At 38.9% G+C, this 22,785-nt stretch overlaps 1 protein-coding gene across 15 annotated transcripts in view; it reads right to left on the bottom strand.

The window, feature by feature from the left end:
- The window catches only part of bptf (bromodomain PHD finger transcription factor), a 170,496-nt gene that overhangs the window by 58,653 nt on the left and 89,058 nt on the right, over positions 1–22,785 (bottom strand). For 13 of the 15 annotated variants that reach the window (XM_059948291.1, XM_059948300.1, XM_059948295.1 and 10 more), the window contains 8 exons: positions 20,576–20,776; positions 19,441–19,634; positions 18,224–18,579; positions 17,493–17,624; positions 15,159–15,288; positions 13,503–13,638; positions 12,110–12,334; positions 8,514–10,797 (listed from right to left, as the gene is read on the bottom strand). In XM_059948291.1, coding sequence (XP_059804274.1) covers positions 8,514–10,797; positions 12,110–12,334; positions 13,503–13,638; positions 15,159–15,288; positions 17,493–17,624; positions 18,224–18,579; positions 19,441–19,634; positions 20,576–20,776 — 3,658 coding nt within the window. The remainder of the gene's footprint in view (positions 1–8,513; positions 10,798–12,109; positions 12,335–13,502; positions 13,639–15,158; positions 15,289–17,492; positions 17,625–18,223; positions 18,580–19,440; positions 19,635–20,575; positions 20,777–22,785) is intronic. The other 2 variants (XM_059948292.1, XM_059948304.1) reach the window with 1 other exon arrangement.

Below are 22,785 nucleotides of genomic sequence, written 5' to 3'. Positions count from 1 at the left end.
AATAAGTATAGAGAAAAAATTGAGTTATATTAAGTTTATATTATATATATGTTTGTTTAATAGTTAAGTTAAAAATAATTAGCGCAAAATAACAGAATTTTGTGAAGTAGTGTTCATGGGTTCAATGTCCATTTAGAAATTGAATGGAGCGGGGAAGATGTTGCTTCTGAATCGCTGAGTGCAATGAAATTTGGCAGGAAGATAAAAGATAATCAAAAGAAAACAGAAGTAAACAATACTCTTGCCATGGCCTTTCAACATTCAAAGATTAGCTGAAGATTAGCTTCATTTTTCACGTTCATCAAAATATACTGTGAAATTCGTCGTTTGCGTTAACAAGCAACACAGTTCAAGGATGTATAGGGAGCAGCCCCCAAGTGTCACCATGCTTTCAGGTACCAACATAGCATACCCACAACTTACCAACCCTAACTTGTACGTCTTTGGACCATGGGAGGAAACCAAAGCGCCTGTAGGAATTTCATGCAGTCACGGGAAGATTGTACAAACTTTTTACAATCAGTAGTGGGAATTGAATCCAGATCTTCCAACAGCAGATGCTTTAAAGCATTACAATAACCACTATGCTAGAAGGTCAGCCTCCCAAACAGGAGAAAGATTCCACCCCACATATTCAAATATCTAAATACAAGCCTCAGAGGGAAAACATTAATCTGGACAATTTATAACCTTAATTTTCTGCAGCAAGGTTTAAAAAAAGTGATTAAAAAGCTCAGCAAGTTAGGAAAAAGTTGTGAAAAAAAAATCACACAGGTTGAATAAAGCCATTTCAAGTCCGAGAGCACGCAGATTGAAGGGAAGTGGATTTTAGAAAGTAGCGAGTCCACTTCAAATTAACTGTACAAGGCAATAAGATAGTTGATAAAGCTCTGATTAAGTACAAGGTTTTCTTTCATTTCACACACCTCAATCTCATTGTAAATTGTGTGCACTTTTCCTGGTACTGAAACACAAGGCTCTCGTCGCTATATTTTGAACATTGAATCTATCATTCCAGCTTATAAGTGACCTGGATGAGGAAGTGGAGGGATGGATTAGTAAATTTGCTGATGACGCAAAGGTTGGGGGCTGTTGTGGATAGAGCAGTGGGCTATCAGAGGTTACAAAGGGTCATTGATAGGATGAAAAACTGGGCTGAGAAGTGGCAGATGGAGTTCAACCCAGATAAGTGTGACGTGGTTCATTTTGGTCGGTCAAATATTATGGCAGAATATAGTATTAATAATAAGACTCGGCAGCGTGGTGGATCAGAGGTCCGAGTCCATAGGACATTCAAAGCTGCTGCGCAGGCTTTTTCCCAGGGCTGAAATGGCTGCCACAAGAGGACACAGGTTTAAGGTGCTGGGGAGGAGGTACAGAGCAGATGTCAGGGGCAAGTGTGTTTTTTTTAAAACACAGAGAGGGGTGAGTGTGTGGAATGGGCTGCTGGCAACTGTGGTTGAGTTGGATACAATAGGGTCTTTTAAGAGACTTTTGGATAAGTACATGGAGCTTAGAAATATAGAGGGCTATGGATAACCCTAGTAATTTCTAAGGTAGGGACAAGTTCGGCACAACTTCGTAGGCCAAATGGCCTGTATTGTCCTGTAGATTTTCTATGTTTCTATGTTTCATTTTGACTAGGAATGGTGAAAGATTAACATCTAGTGAAAAATTAACCAGCAACAAAGAACATAGAAAGGGACAGACAGTTAAAACTGCCATGGAGTGCACAATTTGACGCACACAGAGCGATGGTCAGCTGATCTAGGGAGGAAATTGTTCACCCAAGAGCGTAATGGGATTTTATTGCTCAACAAACATACAGGCATTTTATCATATTTGAAATTAACTGAAATTATACTTCCAAAATGAAGTTTTGTTATTTACAAATGGCCCACTGTGGAAAAAGTTTTGATATGAACCACCAAGTATCTTTATACCCATATATCTTGAACTGAAGCACTAAGATGTGATCATTTACTCTGTCAACATTTGTCCTCATTGATCTAGCATGCAAAGTGGAACTTAATACTCTTAGACTTTACAAAAGTATGATTGAAAACATTATTTTATTAAATCAAGTTAAATAGTAGCTCAAAGTTATAATTTTACAAAATAAAGTTAAGTAGCTGTTCACTGGAGAATTTGAAGCCAAATGTTTGTAAATTTGAGTCTGCCAGGGCCTATACTGAAGTTAGGGAACTGTGTGTGTGCGAGGGTGGGTAGAAAGGGGATTGTTTTGCTGCTTGTTGTGTTCTGTAATGTCCTACCAAGCATTGTGGGCATGCTATGTTAGCACTGGAATGCCTGGAAACACTTGTGGGCTGCCCTCAGCACACCCCAGGTGTGTTGGCTGTTAATATAAATGATGCATTTCTTTGCATGCTTTGATGTACACATGCTCAACACAATAATGAATCTGAATCCAAAATAATGCATGAAGTTTGAGAAGTACCTTTAATATTAGAGAAATACACCCTGAAATTCTTTTTCTTTGCAACCATCCACGAAAACAGGAGTGCCCCCAAAGAATGAATGACATTTAAATGTTAGAACCCCAAAGCCGCCCCCAGCTCCCTCCTCCCATGGGTAAGCAGCAAAGCAACAATCCCCCCTTGCCCACCAGCAAAAAAAAGCAATGGAACCCACCATCAAGCACTCAAGCGTGCAGCAAAGCATCAGCAAAGACACAGACTTGTAATACCCTAAAGACTACTCGTTCACTCGATATTCGACATACCACAGGCTCGCTCTCTCTCCTTAATAAGGGAGAAAGAGGTGTCTTCATTTCATAGCGAGAGGGGAGACATAACAAACAACTCGCAGATTTATGATGTTAAAAGTATCCATTTTGTTAATTAATGTTGACCTTGCCTTCTGTGAAAGTAGAGTAATAAAATGGGCAACACCTTACAAACTTAAGGTTCATGCCTGGACCAAAGTACAAATGACACCTGAGATTTCATCTAGTCCTTCCTTTCTTCATAAATCGATAAGAGGAGAATTATACATTCCATTTCAAATTTATACTTTGTAGATCAACACTTTGCCTGATTCTGATATTGCTTATTTTACCTTCTGTATGTACTGCTATTGACATATAGACCGGAGATATTCTTCTCTTGTTTGTATACATAACTTTTTTTTTAAAAATCAACAAAAAGATTGAAAAAAAAGAAAGAGATTTCATCTATTATACTTGCCATACCCATGGATTGGGGAAAAGAACACCAATGGATTGCTGCCTGTGATATATCACAAGGCCAAAAACAGGGTTTTCCAACCTTGGGGTCCATAGGCCCATTAATTAATGGTAAGGGTGGGCCTATGGCATAAAAAAGACTGAGAAACCAAGGCCTAAGATGGCATAGCTGCAAATTTCATATTTGTATGATGCTTATAATATACCTGAAACATCTTAAAGCACTTAACAGAAACTGTCAGGCAATTTGACACTAAACAACTCAAGGGATAGACCAAAAGTTGGTCGAACAGGTAGATTTTAACAAACAACTTCAAGGAAAAGAGTCAGAGATTAGAGATGAAAAGATGCAATTATAGAGCCTGGGAGGTGAAGGGAAGAGAATGACATCAACTGTGCAGCAACAAAAATCAGGATTTTGCAAGAGCCTAAAACTGCAGAAGCTAAACTACTTGCAAGTTGTTGAACTGGAATAGATTACAGAGAGCATAAATGAAAATAGAGGCATTTGATCACTCAAATTAAAAGGATGAACTATAACTTTTTCTAAGATTATAGGGCATTATTTATAGCTCAAGGTTTTGCTTTAAATTCAAACAATTTCAGGACTAAGCAAATTATTATATACTAGGAAAATTGTTTAGGATTAAACCTTGTGAAGGGATAATTTTTATATTATCTCATCTTCTCAAACATGGGCAAGTACAAAGCCACAATGTCCAAAATCAGAGACCAACTTCACCTCAAGTAGTCTTTCTTTAACATTTGAATTATGACAGAACACTTAAATAATGTACAACTTCAACATCACACTCTAGGATCACTCTGATAAATCGTTGTAGATTGAACCTGCGGTAACCTAAGACAACAATGCTATCAGCTCAGTTAAGCACTCATTGCTTTACAATTATAGTATTCCTGTTCACTTTATTTGACAGGCAAGCAAAGCACACAAATTACTCCATGTCATGTATTCATTGCACCTTTGTTTATATCATTAAATTCAACTTTGACATGCAGATTTCATAGTTCATTCAAAGCTACGGGAATGGTATTGCATCTACTACTCCTACCAAGCATCATCCAGCAGTTTTAAAAGAAACTCTCAAGCATACTCCAAGAATCCCACTGTACAATTTTTGCTTTTGTAAGTGGAGGAAAACAGTCACACCAGAATAACACATTGGCACTGCACCATCACAACATGAATGTACTGGAACTTACTTGAATTAATATCACACAAGTCTATCTGATGGGTAAGATGAAAGCTTTATCCTGCTGCTCTGGTTAAATTTGAAATAATACTTCAATGTGCAAGCCCATTGTTGCTTTCATTGCATAAAACTGTACACAATGGGCTACAGCAAGAGATTGCTTTGAAGATTAGGGTTAAGTGCAAAAAGCCAAATATGAACACCTGCAAAGTTAGATAGAACTGGCTACCATTATATTATCACGTCATTCCATAGTTGAGCTGTGTGTGGACAAAGAATTTAGAGGTGTGCAAAAAATAAAATAAAAACAAGGACAAAGTTTTATGATAAGGGATCATGCACTTAAGATGTTGATGAGGAAAAAATTCCTCACCAAGACAGTCACAAATTTTTAAGAGTTTTCCACTCCAGGAGTGTAGAGGCTGAGTCATTCAATGTATATAAGGTCAAGGTGAACAAATGTATCTTCATGGTAGTCTATGGAAATTTACAGAAAGAGAGTAAAGTAGAGCTGAAAGTAAAGTTGTTATCAACTAATGATCTGACTAAATGACTGAGCAGGCTCAAAGGGCTTATTTGTGTTCTGATCTTACAGGCTGAACTTTTGTGTTTCTGGTGCTTGTAATAGATAAAAGATTAGTGAATCTGCAATACCACCACAATTAACACAGGCAGTTTGATCACAGAAAACAGTAAAAGCAGCAAGTTAACATCATGAATAGTTCAGACTGTACACTGATGACAGGAAGTCAAACTCACAGCATCACAGCCACATGCCAGAATTTCACATGGCAAAACATCCTATAATGCCCCAAAGGATATTTAATAAGCATTACTGACTCACTCCTGACGGACAAGTCTAAAAGCCATATCCCAATTAAAAAAAGATCCTGGAACTGAGAGTATTCCTGCTGAAGTTTTATAACATGACAGCGAAGAGCTTAGTCAAAACTGCATAATCTCATCCTAACATCTAAGAGGAGGACATGCCAGAAGACTTCAAAAATGCCATATTTATAAGTATCTTTAAGACAAGATCCACCAATGGGAAGTACAGTAGAGCTTCCCTGATGTCAGCCATGGAGAAAGTCATCAACAGTGTTTTCCTTCACTGCCTCATCCCAATAGCCAAAGAGTTGCTCCCCAAATTTTAGTATTGATTCATCTAGTGGACGAGCACACCAACAGAAGTGCAGAATGTTCTACTGACTACTTCTCAAGCTTTTGTTTCCAACAACCACAAAAATTTGTACAGCCAATCACAAATAAGAGAAAATTTGCAGATGCTGGAAATCCGAGCAACACACACACAAAATGCTGGAGGAACTCAGTAGACCAAGCTGCATCTAGGAAAAGAGTGCAGTTGATATTTTGGGCTGATTTGTAGAGCACTCTTTTCAAATTCATTTCACCATAGAAATACATCTCCATCTTACAACTGATTAACGGTGGCATGCAAGCATTGATCTGAACTAAGAATACCCGAGAAGCATGGTTACCCCAATCTCCATAGGCAAGCTGCAGCAAGCAGATGACACTTGTGTTTGAGCATGACCGAGTTGGTCACTGAAGCATATGAGATTGTGTATTTATATGTAACATCTGGCGAGTGAAAGGTCTTCTGCCAATCTGCCATGCTGGCACAATGGCTGCTTAAAGGTTTCCAAATCTTGGGAGTCACCTCCCTGCAAAGGCATATACTGACAATGAAATTCACCATGCTTTCAAATATGGTACCCTTGGTTGATTAAGGAAGAGTGCTGGAAGATCAAGGCATCAAACCACAAGTTTTGTGTCCTCTCTATTGGATAGCAGTGGTTTCTCTACCCCTATGTTGTTTTGAGATATGAACTACCTACAGCCACCGCATAAGGCACTGGAAATATACTATCACCATCCTCCAAGTTGAGTAGAAGGATAAGCAAACCCATCTTAATGAACTGTCCTTAGTTAACCTTCCTAGTGTTTATACTCTAGTTAAAACATGGATAGTCCATTTGATAATGGATAGTTACTCCATTGGATAGTCACTTCATTCACATGACTGACAGATTCCAACAGCCACTGGAAAAGATTCAAGGATGTCCTCAAAACCCTCTTTAAAAAAAATCAAATATCCCTACTCAGATTTAGGAATTTCTGGTTCATGATCACTCAAAGTAAAGTATTTTTTAAGTGCACACAGAAATCCTGTGGCAATGGTGGGTGAAGTGCACTACCTCACAAACTACCTTCCTGCCCATCCTACAGGAGCCTCTTGCTCTTCTATGGAAGAGTCCAGGCTCCCAAACTAGCCTCATGGATCACCACAGAGCCCATTGAACCAGAGAGGAAGCAAATCACCTTTCATCCCGAGGGTATGCCAAAGAGAACAAAAACAGCAACTCAGAGTAAAATCTGAAGTCAATCACATGTGAGAACTCCATGCAATTCAAGCTGGGGATCTTCATACCCAGGATAAACTAACGCTGTTCATGGCTATAAAGAGAGTTTAAAAAGCTATCCCAAACCAAAAGGATGTGAAGATCAACAACTATTGTACGTTAAAAACACAAGAAAATTTGCAGATGCTGGAAATCCAAAGCAACACACACAAAACACTAAGGAACTCAGTAGGCCAGGCAGTATCTACAGAAATAAATAGTCAACAATTTGCTCTGAGACCCTTCATCAGGAGTGGAAAAACTAGATGAGAAGTCAGAGTAAGAAGGATGGGGGGGATGTGTGGTAGGAAGTACAAGGCAGCAAATGAAAGGGGGAGAGGGGGAGGGTGAAGTAAAAAGCTGGCAAGTTGATTGGTGAAAGAGATAAAGGACTGGAGAAGGGGGAATCTGATTGGAGAGGACAGACGATCATGGAAGAAAGGGAAAGGGGAGGAGTACCAGAGGGGGAAGATGACGTGAGAGAGGGAAACATGATTGTGAAATGGTGAAGGGTTGGAGCAATTACCAGAAGTTTGAGAAATCGATGTTCATCCCATCAGGTTGGAGTCTACCCAGACAGATTTTAAGGTGTTGTGTCTCCAACCTGAGAGTGCCTTCACCATGGCAGTGGAGGCGGCCACAGACTGACATGTTGGAATGGGAATGGGAAGTAGAATTGAAATGGGTGACTACTGGGAAATTCCGCTTTTTGTGGCAGGCAGAGCAAAGGTGCCCGATGAAGCGGTCTCCGAATCTATGTTGGGTGTCACCGATATACAAACTGAGCGCGCACAGACAGGTGAAGTGTGGCCTCACCTGTAAGGACTGTTTGAGGCCCTGAATGTTAGTGATGGAGGTGGTGTACCAGAAGGGAGATCAGAGGGGAGGGATGAGTGGACAAGGTAGTCGCTTAGGGAGTGCAAGTAATGGAGTATTATGTGCTAGACATGGAGGCTGGCGGGGTAGTAGGTGAGGACAGAGGAACACTATCCCTAATGTGGTGGCAAGAGGATAGGGTGAGGGCAGATGTGCACAAAATGGAAAAGGTGCAAGTGAGGGTAGCATTGATGGTGGAGGAAGGGAAGCCCCTTCCTTTGAAGAAAGAGAACATTTCATTAGTTCTGGAATGAAAAGCCTCTTCCCGAGAGCAGATACGACGGAGAAAGAGGAAGTGGGAGAAGGGGATAGCATTTTACCAGTGACAGGGTGGGAAGAGGTATATTCCTGATAGCTGTGAGAGTCAGTGGGTTTGCAAGAAGTGGAAGGAGCCAAAGGAGAGATTGCTGAATTGTATAATAACTACTTGATGTTCTGAAGAAGGCCCAAGGACAATTGTGAAAAAAGTTAAACTGAACTTTGCTGGAAATATAGAATGAGAGGTACTGCATGCAAAGGTATCATCAAGCTTTACAGTGAGGCTCCCACACAGTCATCAATTGATCATAGTGATGAATAATGGCTATTTGGATGAAAACTGTCAGGAATTTGGCAGAATTTGTTCACATCAAAAGTTTAATACACAGATGAATACAATGGGAGACAATTATCCAAATATTTAACCCATGATAACCAATCCAAAAATAACACTGGACAGAGATAAACAATCTTAAGTCAAAATAATGTACAAATACCATCAAGTTAACAGTTTTAAGAAGAGTTAATTTAAAATACCTCCACGCAATGCCAAAGGTTGGTCTTGGAGATGGATATGGCCAGATATCCAACGCAGGCTTTGCATTGTAGTTAAATCCTGGAACTTCCCGAATCCCAGATCGTCTGGCCAGTTTCTTCAAGTCATCATTTGGTAAAACAAATATGCTTTTTTTGCTACTTTTGGTGATAAATTTACGGTACGAAGGGAGAGCTGTGCCAGATCTCGTCTTTTTTGGCCGACTGAACCGCATGAGTTTCACTTTGTCCTTGGTGGAATACTCTTTACTTACAGTCATGGTAGTTGTCGACACTCCATCTTGAGTGGCCACAGAATCTGTTACTGTGGTTGTAACAACAGTTTTTTCTGTTACTGTCAAGGCATCTACTGTGCTATCTAGACTTGGTGAGGTCACTTTTGTGAGTGTTGTTGTTGTGGTGGTTGTTGAAGAAACAGCACAATTCTTAACAGAGGTGAGCACTGTTGAAGTATTGCTCCGTGGAGAAGCTTCTGCAACACTAACAACAGTCTTGGATTCTGTGGAAATGGTTGTGGTTGTGGTGGTCATTTTTGTAACAACCGTTTTAATCCTATGTTCGCCACTGGCATCCCCCCCTTCGCTTTCAGACTGAATCCCATTTTGTTCACTGAAGTCTTTGTTCGAAGTTAAATCAGCTGCAGAAATCAAGGATGGTGAAGACGCTCTCTCACACAGCTGCCCATCGAGTTCTAAAGGTTTCACTTCTTTTTCAGACTCTGATAACTTATCTGGGGCTAGATTTAAAAGTCCTGACTTTTCAGAATTCAGAATTTCAGAAATATTATCTAACTTGGGATCATTTGCATGTAAAATTGTTTCATCTAACTTGGTTGTCTTCCCCTGCAGGACTGTTTCACCTAATGTAGGTGCTTTTAGCTGAACAATTGCATCATCTAACCGGGAGGCCTTTACCTGTGGTGCTGCATCATCAAACTCTTCTTTATCTGCTGAAACACCATCATGAACCTTAGAATGTGCTGCTGTTAAATTTTTCCTATCTTTTCTGTTAGGTTTTTCTTCCAGATCATCTATGGTAATATCTCCATTCATAACCAGCTTTACACCTGGCTCTTTCATTGATGACTTTTTTTCATTTTCAGAGTTTGCTCTAGGACTGCACTTTTCCTTCCGATGTTCCACTTCAGATGCTTCAGATGAGACCAGTTCAGAATTTTTCATTACTACAGACTCTACATCTTTTCCATTAATCTGATCAACAGGGTGCCGAAGGTCCAGTTTGTTCTCTGAAGCTTTCATTTCAAAGATCTTATTTTCTGCATAGCAGTCTGCGTCCATTTTTTCAAGAGAACTATTTTCAATACTATTACTTTCCATGTGGGCAGGGAATTCTTTTACACCGTTTTCCTCAACAATCATTGGGCCACTGCTTTCATCAGTAATTGCTTCAATAGCACGATCTATTTTCTCTGCATTTATAGTTCCAATAATCTCTTTGTTTGGCTTAATTTCGGAGTTATCTTCACAACATTCATCTATCTCCATCAGATCAGCATCAGCTTCAGCAACATTTACTCCCACAACTGTATTTAGATTGCCATTGTTACTTTCTCCCACCACTGGCTCACAGCTCTTCCCAAAGCTCTCGTTCTTTGTATCAAAATTATTATGTGCAGAATTTGTCCCCGTACCCAATTGCTGAGTTTTTCCTTCAGTACCGTTTTCCTTGCTTTTCAAATGTGGGTCCACAGTGGAATTAGCAACAGCCTCCTTTTGGATAGAAACTACATTGTTAATGACTGGTTCCTTTAACAATGGAAAGGCTGACAATTTTTCTTGGGTCAAGACTTCATTTTTCCCAACTGTGCTTTCCTGTGTTGATGCCACTGAGCTTTCAACTGTGGCCTTTGGAGAGTTCTGACCTACGCGTCCACTCTCCTTCTCCAGTGATTCAGGCTCTCTCTGATGACAGTTTTCAGGTTTATCAGATTTCTGTGGTTCAGTTATATTTTTCTGTTCATTTTTGGGTAATTTCATTAAGGCTTCTTGTTTCAGTTTTTCTTGTCGTTGCTTCTCTTCCATTGTAAACTGTTTTACCCGCCGATCCAACAGCCCATCTAATTTAGATGTTTTCACTCTCCTTTTATACCAAGTCCTCAGTTGAAATCCTTCGCTTACATTGACGAGATCAGTCGAGATAAATTTTTCCTGTTCTTTTGAAGTGGACTCATTCTTGGTCTCATCCATATTCACTGGTTCCTCCTTGATAAACTTATCACCACTGAGACTGACAGCACCAACGTTTTCTAAAATAAAACAATGTATAGTTAATAATTGTAGTTATTGCTAATGTTCTTTATCAGTATTTTCTGCACTAATTATTTTTCATAACCAAACTGCAATTAAGTACCCTCAGTGCTAATCACAAGACATTAGGTTAACTCTGAATTAAGACACGGTAGGTTTGCACCAGAGCCAAGAAAGGGCAATTAAATTGGAGATGGAACTCTTAATGCTACTGCAATTATTGCCTATTGCCTGTGGAGAATTGAGGGAATTTTTTTTAACTGCAGGGGATCTGATCCTTTTCATCTGCTTCACAGATGAGCTCAATTCCAGGTGGAATTTAAAATAAAACATTAAAAAATTCTTCTGAATACTGAAAAATAATCTATATTTCAAAAAAAATGTTCAAGTAGGAACTGGCAAGTCAAAAGGTTAATGCGTTTTAATAATTTTAAGCTACATCTTATGATTTTTGTTTAAGGAATATACTCCCATTTGCCTACTAAACTGAAAGTAATGTTTACTGGCAAGTATCCCCTGTTTATATTTTTTAAAAAAATATTAAATTATTACATCAACCAGAAACTGTACAGTTACTGAGAAAAACAAACTTAGCCCTTTGCTGAAAGATAGTTCATTAAGTTGCTTTGTTCCTATTTGTTTTATTAACTAAAACCATTCACACACAAGTTAATTTTCATTGATGCATGACAAAATTCTAATGTAATTTAATTTTCATAACTTCTTCTCTGAACTAATTTCACTGATTTATTACTGTATTTCTGGATTAAAGCAACATCCTGTTATCCAGTAAATCAGAAGTTAGAGTAAATATAGTACAAATGTCAGCTTTACATCATCTATTTTAATTAGTTTGATCTATCCTGAAACAATATCGTTCAGTGACATCATTGTATTACAATGGCATTATTTCACAAAAGAGACAAACAGATCAAAAACTGAATGCACAAAACTCAGAAAATTACGTTTATATGCAGATTTAGCTTTGTGTCTACTTTTGAGATCAATACCTGGGTACACAGTGGAACAGTTCGCTGAATGTATCAACCGTCCAGAGGTAGGCTTCAGGACTGTTACCAATGCCAGGCAGGGGTCAAATAAAAAAAGTCAATAATGGGGATAGAGCATTCATTCATATCTCCAGCAGGACAATATGGTGTCTGATTTCTGGGAATGACCATCAAAGTTGGTGTTACTGTAATGTGAGAGAATTTGATGGGGATCATAAAGAATAGAAATACATTTAGTTTAAATCCTTTTGTTCACAGTGATCACTTGCTGACATAGAGTTTATCCATATAGAACCTTCACCTTTCTTTTCAGTTTGTTGTGACTCAGGACTCGCATCAATTTGCATTACTTCCTCCTTTTCTTCTACTTTTTCTTCCTCTTCTGATTTTATCTCAAAAGACTTGTCTGTGACTATGTCATTTTCTGGCAGGTCCTTAGAATCTTGAGAGGAACAGTGTTTCTCAGAAGTTTCAGATTCTGTTTTCACCTCATTTTCATTCAGGCTTGAGCCATCTTTCAGCAGACCTAATAGGTTATCAAAATAGCCACTATATTAGACACAGTACTTACATCTTCATTCATGCTAATTTAATAATAATTGGCATCAAAAGTCCAATTTAAGGTAACTACACATTTGAAGCAACTTCCATAACATTGCATTAACTCAAAGGTTGAGAAAATTTTAATTCCATCCTAGCATGAAAAACTTGCACTCTGATAGTATAACACAAACGATTCTGCAGATGCTAGAAACCCAGAGCAACACACGCATAATGCTACTAGAACTTAGCAGGTCAGGCAGAATCTATAAAGGAGAATAAATAATCAATATTTTGGACCTGAATCTGATGAAAGGTATCGGTCTAAAACATTGACCATAAATGCTACCTGACCTGCTGACCTGGCCATGACCTGACCTCCTCCAGCATTTTGTGCATGTTGCTTGGATTTTCAGCATCTGCAGATTTTCTCTTGTTTCTAAAAGTATACCTGTTTGGATTCATTTATTTTATTTTGAGATACAGCACAGAATAGGCCTTCCAGCCAGAAACCCACTCTTCGACACCAGCCTGATCGAAGGACAATTTACCAATTAACTTACCAAATGGTGTGTCTATGGACGATGGAAGAAAACCAGAGCTCATGGAGGAAACCCATGCAGCCCAAGGGGAACGTGCAAACTCCTTACGGACAGCACAGAATGAATGTTCCCTCAATTGGAAATGTCAACGTTTTCAGAAATAAATACTCTCAGGTACAAAATTAAAATATTATGAACATTCATGTAGATAGGGTTTGTAGGAGAAAAAAATTCAGTTGTACAGTATTGGAGAAGGGCTTTAACCATCAGATCCATTTCAGTGAAGTTGATTAAGCGACATCAATGAAGACGCTGTAAAGAATTTCCTGCACTTTATGAATAATGCAAAAGCTTTCACTTTAAGGTAAGAGGGCTGATGAGACCATGACATTTTGAGGATAATATTCCCACAATTCAGTATCAAACATTATATATTTTAAGTCTTTAGAGTATAGAACTTAGAGGTTTTGAATTCCAATTAATTCAAGTATAACAAACTGGAATTATTTTTCATGTTTAATAATGGCAGTGCATGATGATTTAATGAAACGTGAATGATTCAAGTTCAAAGCTAAGCGAAAGTGTCATTAACTATAAATGCAACAAACGCACCTTCCTGTGCCTTTCTATAATGAATATTAGTATTTCCAGGTAGGCGAGGCACAAAACGATGAACATGAGTTTTACTAATCCACATCCAGCCGCCATATCCTGTCACGCGATATTCTTCTCCCTTTTGTTTCCACACCTGCATGAATATTAAATCTAATTTTAAGTACTTAAAGGAAAAACTGTTGACGTTATGTTGTTCAAAGATACAAAAAAATGCACCCTCTCAAATGGACAGTTTAAGATGCTGCCCTGATCTTATGTCACTCATCTACACAAAGCTGAAATTCAAACCTGTGACCCAATAATTAGTTGTTAATATATCCAAGAAAAATTCAGATTCAGATTATTGTCATTTAGAAACCACAAATGCAATGCAGTTAAAAAATGAGACAACGTTCCTCCAGAATGATATCACAAAAGCATATGACAAAACAGGCTACACCAGAAAATCCACATAATGTTTGGCAATCCCCAATCCAGAATCCGGAGAGGCTGCTGCGTATTAATATCATGCTACAGTCTAGCGCGTTCCCTGGAAAGGAGCTCCAAATCTACCAAACAAAACCAAAAACTAAAGCTACAGGACCTGCACAAAACCACACAGTTACAACAGTGCAAACAATAGCATAATTGATAAAAAAAAACAGACCATGGGCACACTAAAAATAGTCCAAAGATGTTAAAGGACTACAAGTTCAAAAGAAATCACCACACAGTTTCCACAAGTCCTGAGGGTCCCGACAGACTTGCCATCCCACACCGGTGGCAAAAGGGAATACCCCCGCTATGGACTTCCACGGCGCTGCCCGACTCAGCCTCGCAGACGCAACACACTATGAGAGCTCCGTCGAACCCAGCCTCGCAGACACAGCACACACCGAAAGCGACCTGACTGCAGCGGACTCCGAGTCTGTCAAACCTCTGAGCCGACGACCATCCCCTCCGGCACAGCTTCTCCGAGCACTATCCTCTGCCGAGCGTATTAAGATGGCCCCGCCAACGGCCATTGGCAACGCGGTCCCGAGGACTGGGGGCCTGTTCTTCCCATCAGAGTCCCGGATCTCACAGCAGCAGCAGCAATGAAGGAGGTCTTCCTGGAGATTTCCCGATGTTCCTCCATGCTCCTACATCTGTTTTCAATCGATTATAATTGCGCATGGCACCCCACTTCACAAATAACAGATAATCAGCTCCGGAGTGGCTGCTGCAAGCTGCGTCGCGCCGCCATCTTGGAAATCAAGATGAAACATACCCAACCAATTTCAGGTAATGGGCTTTTTAGCAACACTAAAAGTTACTGGATAGTTATCTAGTAGCCTGAACCATTGTATAGGGACAGGTGTTCCAAGTCCAATCATGATAGGCAAGAAACTTAAAATCAATTCACAAAATAAAATCTGAAATGACAACCCAGTTTCAGCAATAATGATCTTGAAGCCACCAGATCATCTTAAGATTCATGTGGCTCCTTAATGTCTTCAGAGAAGAAAACCCCTATTCCATTTCTAGTCTGGCCTACTTCCCAACTAAGTTGGTTGAATTTTTGATTGCCTCTTCAGTTTGGGGCTACAAGAATGGACGAGAAATAACGCTGGCCTTGAAGCAATGTCCATACCCTGTGCATGCATGAACAAACATTAAACTACAATAACCCACCTGATGTTTGATAGGGAAGGTATATTTCACCCAGGTAGCTTGTTGCATAACTTCCTCCTCCTCCTGTTTTCGCTCACGTTTTTTTATTTTTTCTTTTTCTTCTCTTTCAACAGATGTTAACCGATGTAATCTGTTATTAACAGAGTACAATGATTTAGCATACTGGAAAATTAGATATAATTGCTACAGAATATGCTCAAAGAGCACAATTCAACAAAAAGGGACTAAACTTTTCTCTACAGTTTCCACCTCTTAAAGTGACTGATACTGCAGATGTTTCATACCACTAGTGACTTAACAAAGAAAAAATTAAGACCCTATAAACAATATTGTAAATAATACTATTTTTCAAGATCAGAATCAGGTATAATATTAATGGTGTATGTTATGAAATTTGTTTTGTGGCAGCATAAGAAATATAAATAAAAATTATAAATACACACACACAAAATTAAATAAGCAATGCAAAAAGATGGGGGGAAAGTGTACATGGGTTTATTGTCCATTCAGAAATCTGATGACAAAGGGAAAGAAAACATAGAGCGCATGTCTTCCTATCCCTGTACCACCTCCTTGATGACAGCAATGAGAAGAGGGCATGCCCAGGGTGATGGTGGTCCTTAATGATGAATGCCACATTGTTGAGGCATCACCTTTTGAAGATATGCTTAATGCTGGGGAAGCTAGTGCCCGTGATGAAGCTGACTGAGTTTGTAACTTTCTGCAGAATTTTCCAATCCTGTGCAGTGGCCTCTCCACACCAAATGGCAATGCAACCAGTTAGAATGCTCTCCATGGTTCATCTGTTGAAATTGGTGAGTCTTTGCTGATATACCAAATCTCCTCAAAATCCAAATGAAACATAGCTATTGTTATGCCTTTTTTGTAATTGCATCAATATGTTGGGCCCAGGACAGATCTTTTGGGAGGTTGATACAAAGGAAATTGCTCAGCCCTTTCCACTGTTGATCCCTTGGTGAGGACTCATGTGTGTTCCCTTGACTTCCCCTTCCTGAAGTCTATAATCAATTCCTTGGTTTTATCAAGCTGTTTCAACTAACGCCTTATATTAGTTTTGGCACTACATGCTGACTTGTTCACTTTATGCTGCAATGGCTCATTTTCTTCTTCCCTGCACCCCTCCATTTTAGGTACTATTTACATTGTGAATTATTCTCATCAATACCAAAGAATAAACAGACTCTGCCACTTTGAAACTAAGTGCTTTTGAAAATATACAAAAGGTAAGCAGCACCTCCTGCTGTGGGAAAGTCTGGGTGTTCTTTTAATATCTTCCTAAATCAACATCACCACTTTCTGCTTTTAATAAATCAGTTAATGGAATCCTTCTAAAGTTTAAAACACCAATAGCTCTTGGCTTTTAATACAGTATGTACTACAAGCAAACTGAGAAAATAGGACAAATGACTAATGCTGCACTGCATCTGGCTGGCAGGATAACTCCAGAATAGAATACTCTGATCAATCCTGAACAGTCTTCTCAAAAGCAAGTTGAGATCAACATAGCTTGTTACAACGCAATTGCATTTCTTAGTTTCACAAGTACTTGCGTAAATGTAGTTGTAATCTTTATGACTGCAACAATATGTATTGTATAATTTATTTTTATATATTTCTTACCATTACTTAGTAGTATTTTTGCATTGCAACCTACTGCTGCCTCAGAACAACAAGTGTCGTGATACAAGTCAGTAATAATAAACTTGATTCTGACAATTTGTAGTACACTGATACCTAATTTAGTTCTATCCTTCAGAGTGCTAATTCATTGTAGCATTAACTACAAACGTCCAGACACAGAGCCTATTGACTTCAAAAGAAAATCTACTTTGTCTGCGTGCCTTGCATCACTGTCCTGGAAACCTGCCTTTAATCCCTGCCCTCAGCTGGTACTCGCACAGTAATGAATCACTCGTGGCTTGGTGTGGAGTGGCTGTCTGCGAGGGCTAATAATAGGCAGGTTGGGAAGAGCAATGCAACTGCTCTGTACCTTAACTGCAGTACATGTGTTGACAGACTACTCACATTTCTGGGAGCATACCGTGAGTATTAAGCACGGCAGCAGTGTATTAAATAACCAAGTTACTCAGCACATTCAAGAGACCAAAAGAGCAATATAGATCAACTTCTCTTTTACTTTCTAATTGTATAAAATGATTTGACATGCAAACTGGCTTTCAATGGATAATCATACAAAATCAGAATAAATACACAATGTAAGAATTAACAGAGAGCTGTTAAATGGCAATATTTTATTTCTAAGAAGTCTCAAGCCAAGGTTAAAAGGTTCAAAGTAAAGGAATCAGAATTCACCTGGTATGTCCTAAAGAGTCTCGCCAGACGGGAAGCATGACAACAGGTTTGATTGCACATTCAAGGATAGCAAGAGCTAGTGCAAATTCTCTTGGTTTATTGCACATCTGGACTGCTTTTATCCAATTAGATCTAAAAATAATGTTTAAATCATGTTGATTACAATATTTAATATATATTGTATGTATCTCGTTAAAATTAGTTCATTTAAATATTTATTCGACCTGTTGCATCAGTAATAGCTGGAAAATCAGAATAAAACCTGGAGTACTCTGGTAGCTTAGTAAGTCTAATGTACAATGCCTCACAGACAAGAGAGCTGTATCTTTCATCCTTTTCAGCAACATGAAAAAGCACTGAGAAAACAGTCTCTTTGTACTTCAGTAAGAAAGAGAAAATGCATGGAATTCATATTTAAACACCCTTTGCTACAAATGTGCACTTGCATTACATGCAAGGATGGGATCAGAAAATTCCAATTCTAACATGACAGTTTGGGGAATTTGTCCAAATATAAATCATCATCGCAAGATCACGAGGAAGACGGGAGAAAAACTTCCAGAAGTGTTTATATTTCTGAAATGCAACAGTTATCTTGGGTTGAAAAAGGCTTACCCATTCACCTCCTTCTTATAAATTTCAAAGCAAATTGAGATGGCACAAAATAAAACACAAATTGAACTTCCATAATGACTTATCTGGAAAAGCACAAAGAAACTAATCCCATTCACCTATGTGAAGCCCAGTTCGGATGCAGAAATGAAGATGGGATATTATTCTCCAGTTGGATAATGGTCAACCTTAAAGTAGATATTGTAAGTACTTTTGATCCATGCACAGCACCATTCCATTTGAACTCGCCCGCAGGGGTCATGCAGAACTTGTGAGAAAGATGCCGCCGCTTATCATGGTCCTCTCGATGCTGATGCTTGTTGAGTGCCAAGGTGCTAGTGCTATATTGATTTTGGTATACACGATATTTTCCTTCTTGACCTAACTTAAACAAATTATTCACAATTCCTTTCATCACCAAATCTTTCCTTGTGTTCAAGCGAGAGACTTCCCCTTGAGTATTTACCACCAGGACCTGAAAAGGAAAAATTAGCCAAATTTACCCTTTTATATTAATACAATTCTCAAATTCACACTGGTCCCATTTACTCTTGACTAGTGTTTTAAAATAAATAGTTGTTTGAAGACTCTTTGGGAAGACATATAGAGCAAATTAGCAACATCATATTTCACAACTGGAAAAAGGGAATGGAGTTTATATAGATTTCTCCTCTTGGCCATGTGGACACGAGTATAGTGAAACAGTAATTACAGTTACTGTCCTAGCAGTCAGATTCTGGAACACTGATCCTGAGACACAAATTCAAACTTAAATATAGTATATACAGAATTTCATGATAACTAAATTGAATTGGAATGTATAAACTAAACTTCAATTTAAATGACATACAAGTACCAGATTATCAGAAAAGTCTACCTTCAAGGAAGGAATCTGCCATCCTTGGATTGCATGTACAGTCCATATGTTACTTACCAATGTGGCCAGATCTTAACTACCCCCTCAGTTCGATGGTAATCAGGAATGGCAAACAGATTCTAGCACTATGAGCTACAGTTTTACCTACAACAGATTAAATTTAAGTACAAGATGGTTTGAAATTCCATAGCAGGAACTGGTAAGAAGCTGGAGGAAAGTTATCCAGGAGAGAATACATCTAATCTGGATCCAGCCTAAAAGGCTGTCTCTTACTCCATAGTTTGGGAGAAAAAAGATGCCCAAAATCAATTTAAACACAGTGTTTAAAAGAAGAGCAGGAAGCAAGGTCAGATTAAGCATTAAAAGAAATTTCCATAATGAAGCTTGCATTTTTAGGATAAGAACCAACAATAATTAAATATAAACAGTTTCCAAAGAAGAGTGAAGTTCAGTTCTCACCTCTTTGCCTTCCTTAAATGATTTATTTGCCTCATGTGCTGCAGCAGCAGCCTGTGCACTCTTCAGCTGATTCAACTTGCTGTCAGGATTCCGTAACCTTGTGACCATCCTGGTTAGGATAGATGAGCCTTTACCAGTTTCAGAAGAATCACCATTTTCGCCATTTGTTTTATCACTTCCGAGTTCTACTGATTCTACAGTAAATATTCAATTCACAAGTGTCAATGGTAGTACACACTCGAATCAAAGAACAGTCCCAGATACACTATCATTTACCACTCACACACATTCAACACTGCAGGCCAAGTCATCTATTCAATCTGCTTTAAATTTATTGATTAAATTCAGTCTACACAAAAATACCATTAAATATCTAAGATTCACTTTGCAATAAAGTATTAATGTTCTTGAAACTTTTGGCATAAATCTCCCATCACTTGAGGTGAGTGTAGAAATTAGGCCGGTGTTAAATGGATTATCTGAAGTATTTTACACATAAAAGCACACCATAGAATACTGATAGATAAGAAAACTAATACAAAAAGTCTAAAATAATCAAAGGTGACAAATCATAAACACAAAAATTGTGCAGGTGCTGTAAATCCAGAACAACATATTCAAAATGTTGAAAGAACTCAGCAGGTCAGGAAGCATATACGGAGAAGAATAAATAGTCAACATTTTGAGCAGGGATCCTTCATCAGGACTGGAAAGGAAGGGGGAACAATACAGCTACTTAAAACAGAATGGAAAATAAAATTACAAAAATAATTGTACATTCATATACAATGCTCATTTGGTCAAAAAGGTGGAGAAATTCCCAGTAATCAAATATCCCTCATGAGGCTCAGCTGTCTTATGTGGGCCAAAATGACCTATTCTTGTGTGAAACAGTTTCATGTTCTATCACTTTTTGCAAAATTGACTTAGCTGAAACCCCTTCATCTTCCGATAACATATTCCAATAAGTTTGAAATGCTCCAAATTATAATTTTAAAACATTAAACACACAGTAACTTTATGGAGCAGAACTATCATGCAAAACCCTTACTAATGCCAAAGCTGATCTGTACTTTCCTGATATTTTGGTATACCTTTTACAGTTACAAAAATTCTATGAATTAAATAAAATCACCTGGGTCTTCCTGACCATTGCCAGGAGACTGAGAGGACACCTCCATATTCTCCAAATCCTCAGATATCTTGTAACTGCCCTCTTGAGTGGCTGCATCAATGGACATATCCACATTGCTGTTACTATCATCAGCAGACAATGAAGGTGGAAGCGTTTTCATGGCTGTGACAGTAGAGTCAGTAGAATTTTCACCACTGTCTTCTAAGGAAGTGGGGGAAAATATTGTTAACCTTTGACATCAAATAAACCATGCACATCTCCCTTCCATTTCTAAAAATAATCACCTTGAAACCATGTCAATCACTTCAGTGGTCCTGATTCTGCACTTATGAACATTAGAGAAAGGAACTTAAAATAAATTGATCAAACTTATTTACATGTTTTTAACTGAAAATAATGCAGTTCTTAACTCCTGAAATTCAACTGCACTAGACCACCATTTGAATGCTTATTCCCACTGCAAAAAAACATATATAATAAATAAAGACAAATTCTGTCTCCAATCCACTAATCCAAGGACCTGCAGAGAATAGACACTAAATTTAAACCACTCTAATTAGAAGACCATATAATCTAAAAAGATATTATTGAATGAAATGAATTCCGAAGTGCATAAACAGTGAAATCATTTAAATAAAATAAAAACATGGGAGACAAAAGTAATGTGAGATACAGATGACATGCAGCAAATTTTAAAATACTTCACGTACATAGACAGAGCAACCTGCTTTCACGCCAGGTTTAGCAATAAAATGTTATCCTTTTAGTATTCTCATTGTTTAGTAAACAGAAGTAATAAGAGCATTCAGAAACAAGACAAGCAAATGGATCTGAGCCAGGTACCATCTTTTAAACTGAAGAGTTGGCACGAAGGACTGCTTGATCCTAAATATTTGCACATCTTTGTGCAGCATAATCCTGAGGAACCATCAGATTGCATAGAGGGAGAGAGTTTAAAAGAAGTGAATGGGAGCAGTCAGAACATATTGTGCGGCATAGTCCCAAGGAATCAATGGATTGCCTGGAGGGATAGAAAGTGGTAGAAGAAGTGAGCTGGGCAGTTGGTAGGTTTTGTGTGCCACTTTCTAAAGGAGTTATTGGATTGCGCATAATTAGGCACTTGGCAATATCCAATAAAAAGTTAGCTTTAAGCAGAGCAGCCATTGTGTGAGTGGGCCAGAGTTAGATTAGAAAACCTGAGGCTTCATCGGGGCTTCATCGGGGCTTCATTGAGAAGGTCGATTTTTTTTTTGTTCCTCTTTCTTTCATATTGCACATTTAGAGCAGTGGGAATGCCAGACAGGGTAATGGAATGGACTCCTGCAGGATGTGGGAAGGCAAAGAAACCTCCAGTGTCCCTGACGACTGCATCTGCAAGAAGTGCATCCAGCTTCAGCTTTTAACACCATATTAAGGAGTTGAAGCTGGAACTGGATGAACTCAGAATCATTCAGGATGCGGAGGGGTTGATGATAGGCAGGACATCCAGCAAGGTATAAGAACGTAGATGCATCCAAGATGCAGGATACAGGTAACTGGGTGACCATCAGGAGGGGGGAAAAGGGATAAGCCACCAGTGTACCCAATAACTGTTCCCCTCAATAACAGGAAACTTTGGAATCTGTTGGGTGGGGGCAAGGGAATGACCAAGGAGGGGAAAGGTCTCCCAATCCGAGTCTGGCTCCGTGGCTCAGAAGAGAAAGGGGAGAAGAGTAGTGATAGGGGTTTCATTAGTTCGGGGTACAGAAAGGAAGTTCTGTGGATGAGAAGGTAGGGCCATACTCAGCACAACTTCGTGGGCCGAAGGGCCTGTATTGTGCTGTAGGCATTCTATGTTTCTAGAACAAGATTCCTGAATGCACGTCACCTCCCAGGTGCCAGGGTCAGGGATATCTTCGATTGAGCCCATAACTTTCTTAAGTGGGAGGGTGAACAGCCGGAGATCATGGACCATGTAGGTACCAATGACAGAAGTAGAATTGGTAACAAGGTCCTGTAAAGTGAGTCCAGAGAGTTAGCTGCGAACTTAAAGGACAGGACTCTCAGGGTTGTGATCTCAGGATTGCTACCCACGTCACTTGTTAGTGAGGCCAGAAATAGAAGATCATACAATTTAACATGTGGCTAAAGAGCTGGTGCAGGAGGAGGGGCTTCAGATCACTGAATCATTAGGCTCTCTTCCAGGGAAGGTGGGACCTTTACAGAAGGTA

The sequence above is a fragment of the Hypanus sabinus genome, chromosome 23 (genome assembly GCF_030144855.1).
Source record: "Hypanus sabinus isolate sHypSab1 chromosome 23, sHypSab1.hap1, whole genome shotgun sequence".
In the NCBI taxonomy this organism is placed as follows: domain Eukaryota; kingdom Metazoa; phylum Chordata; class Chondrichthyes; order Myliobatiformes; family Dasyatidae; genus Hypanus; species Hypanus sabinus.
The sequence above is the reverse complement of the archived record's forward strand: the minus strand, read 5'-3'. Positions and strand labels throughout refer to the sequence as shown.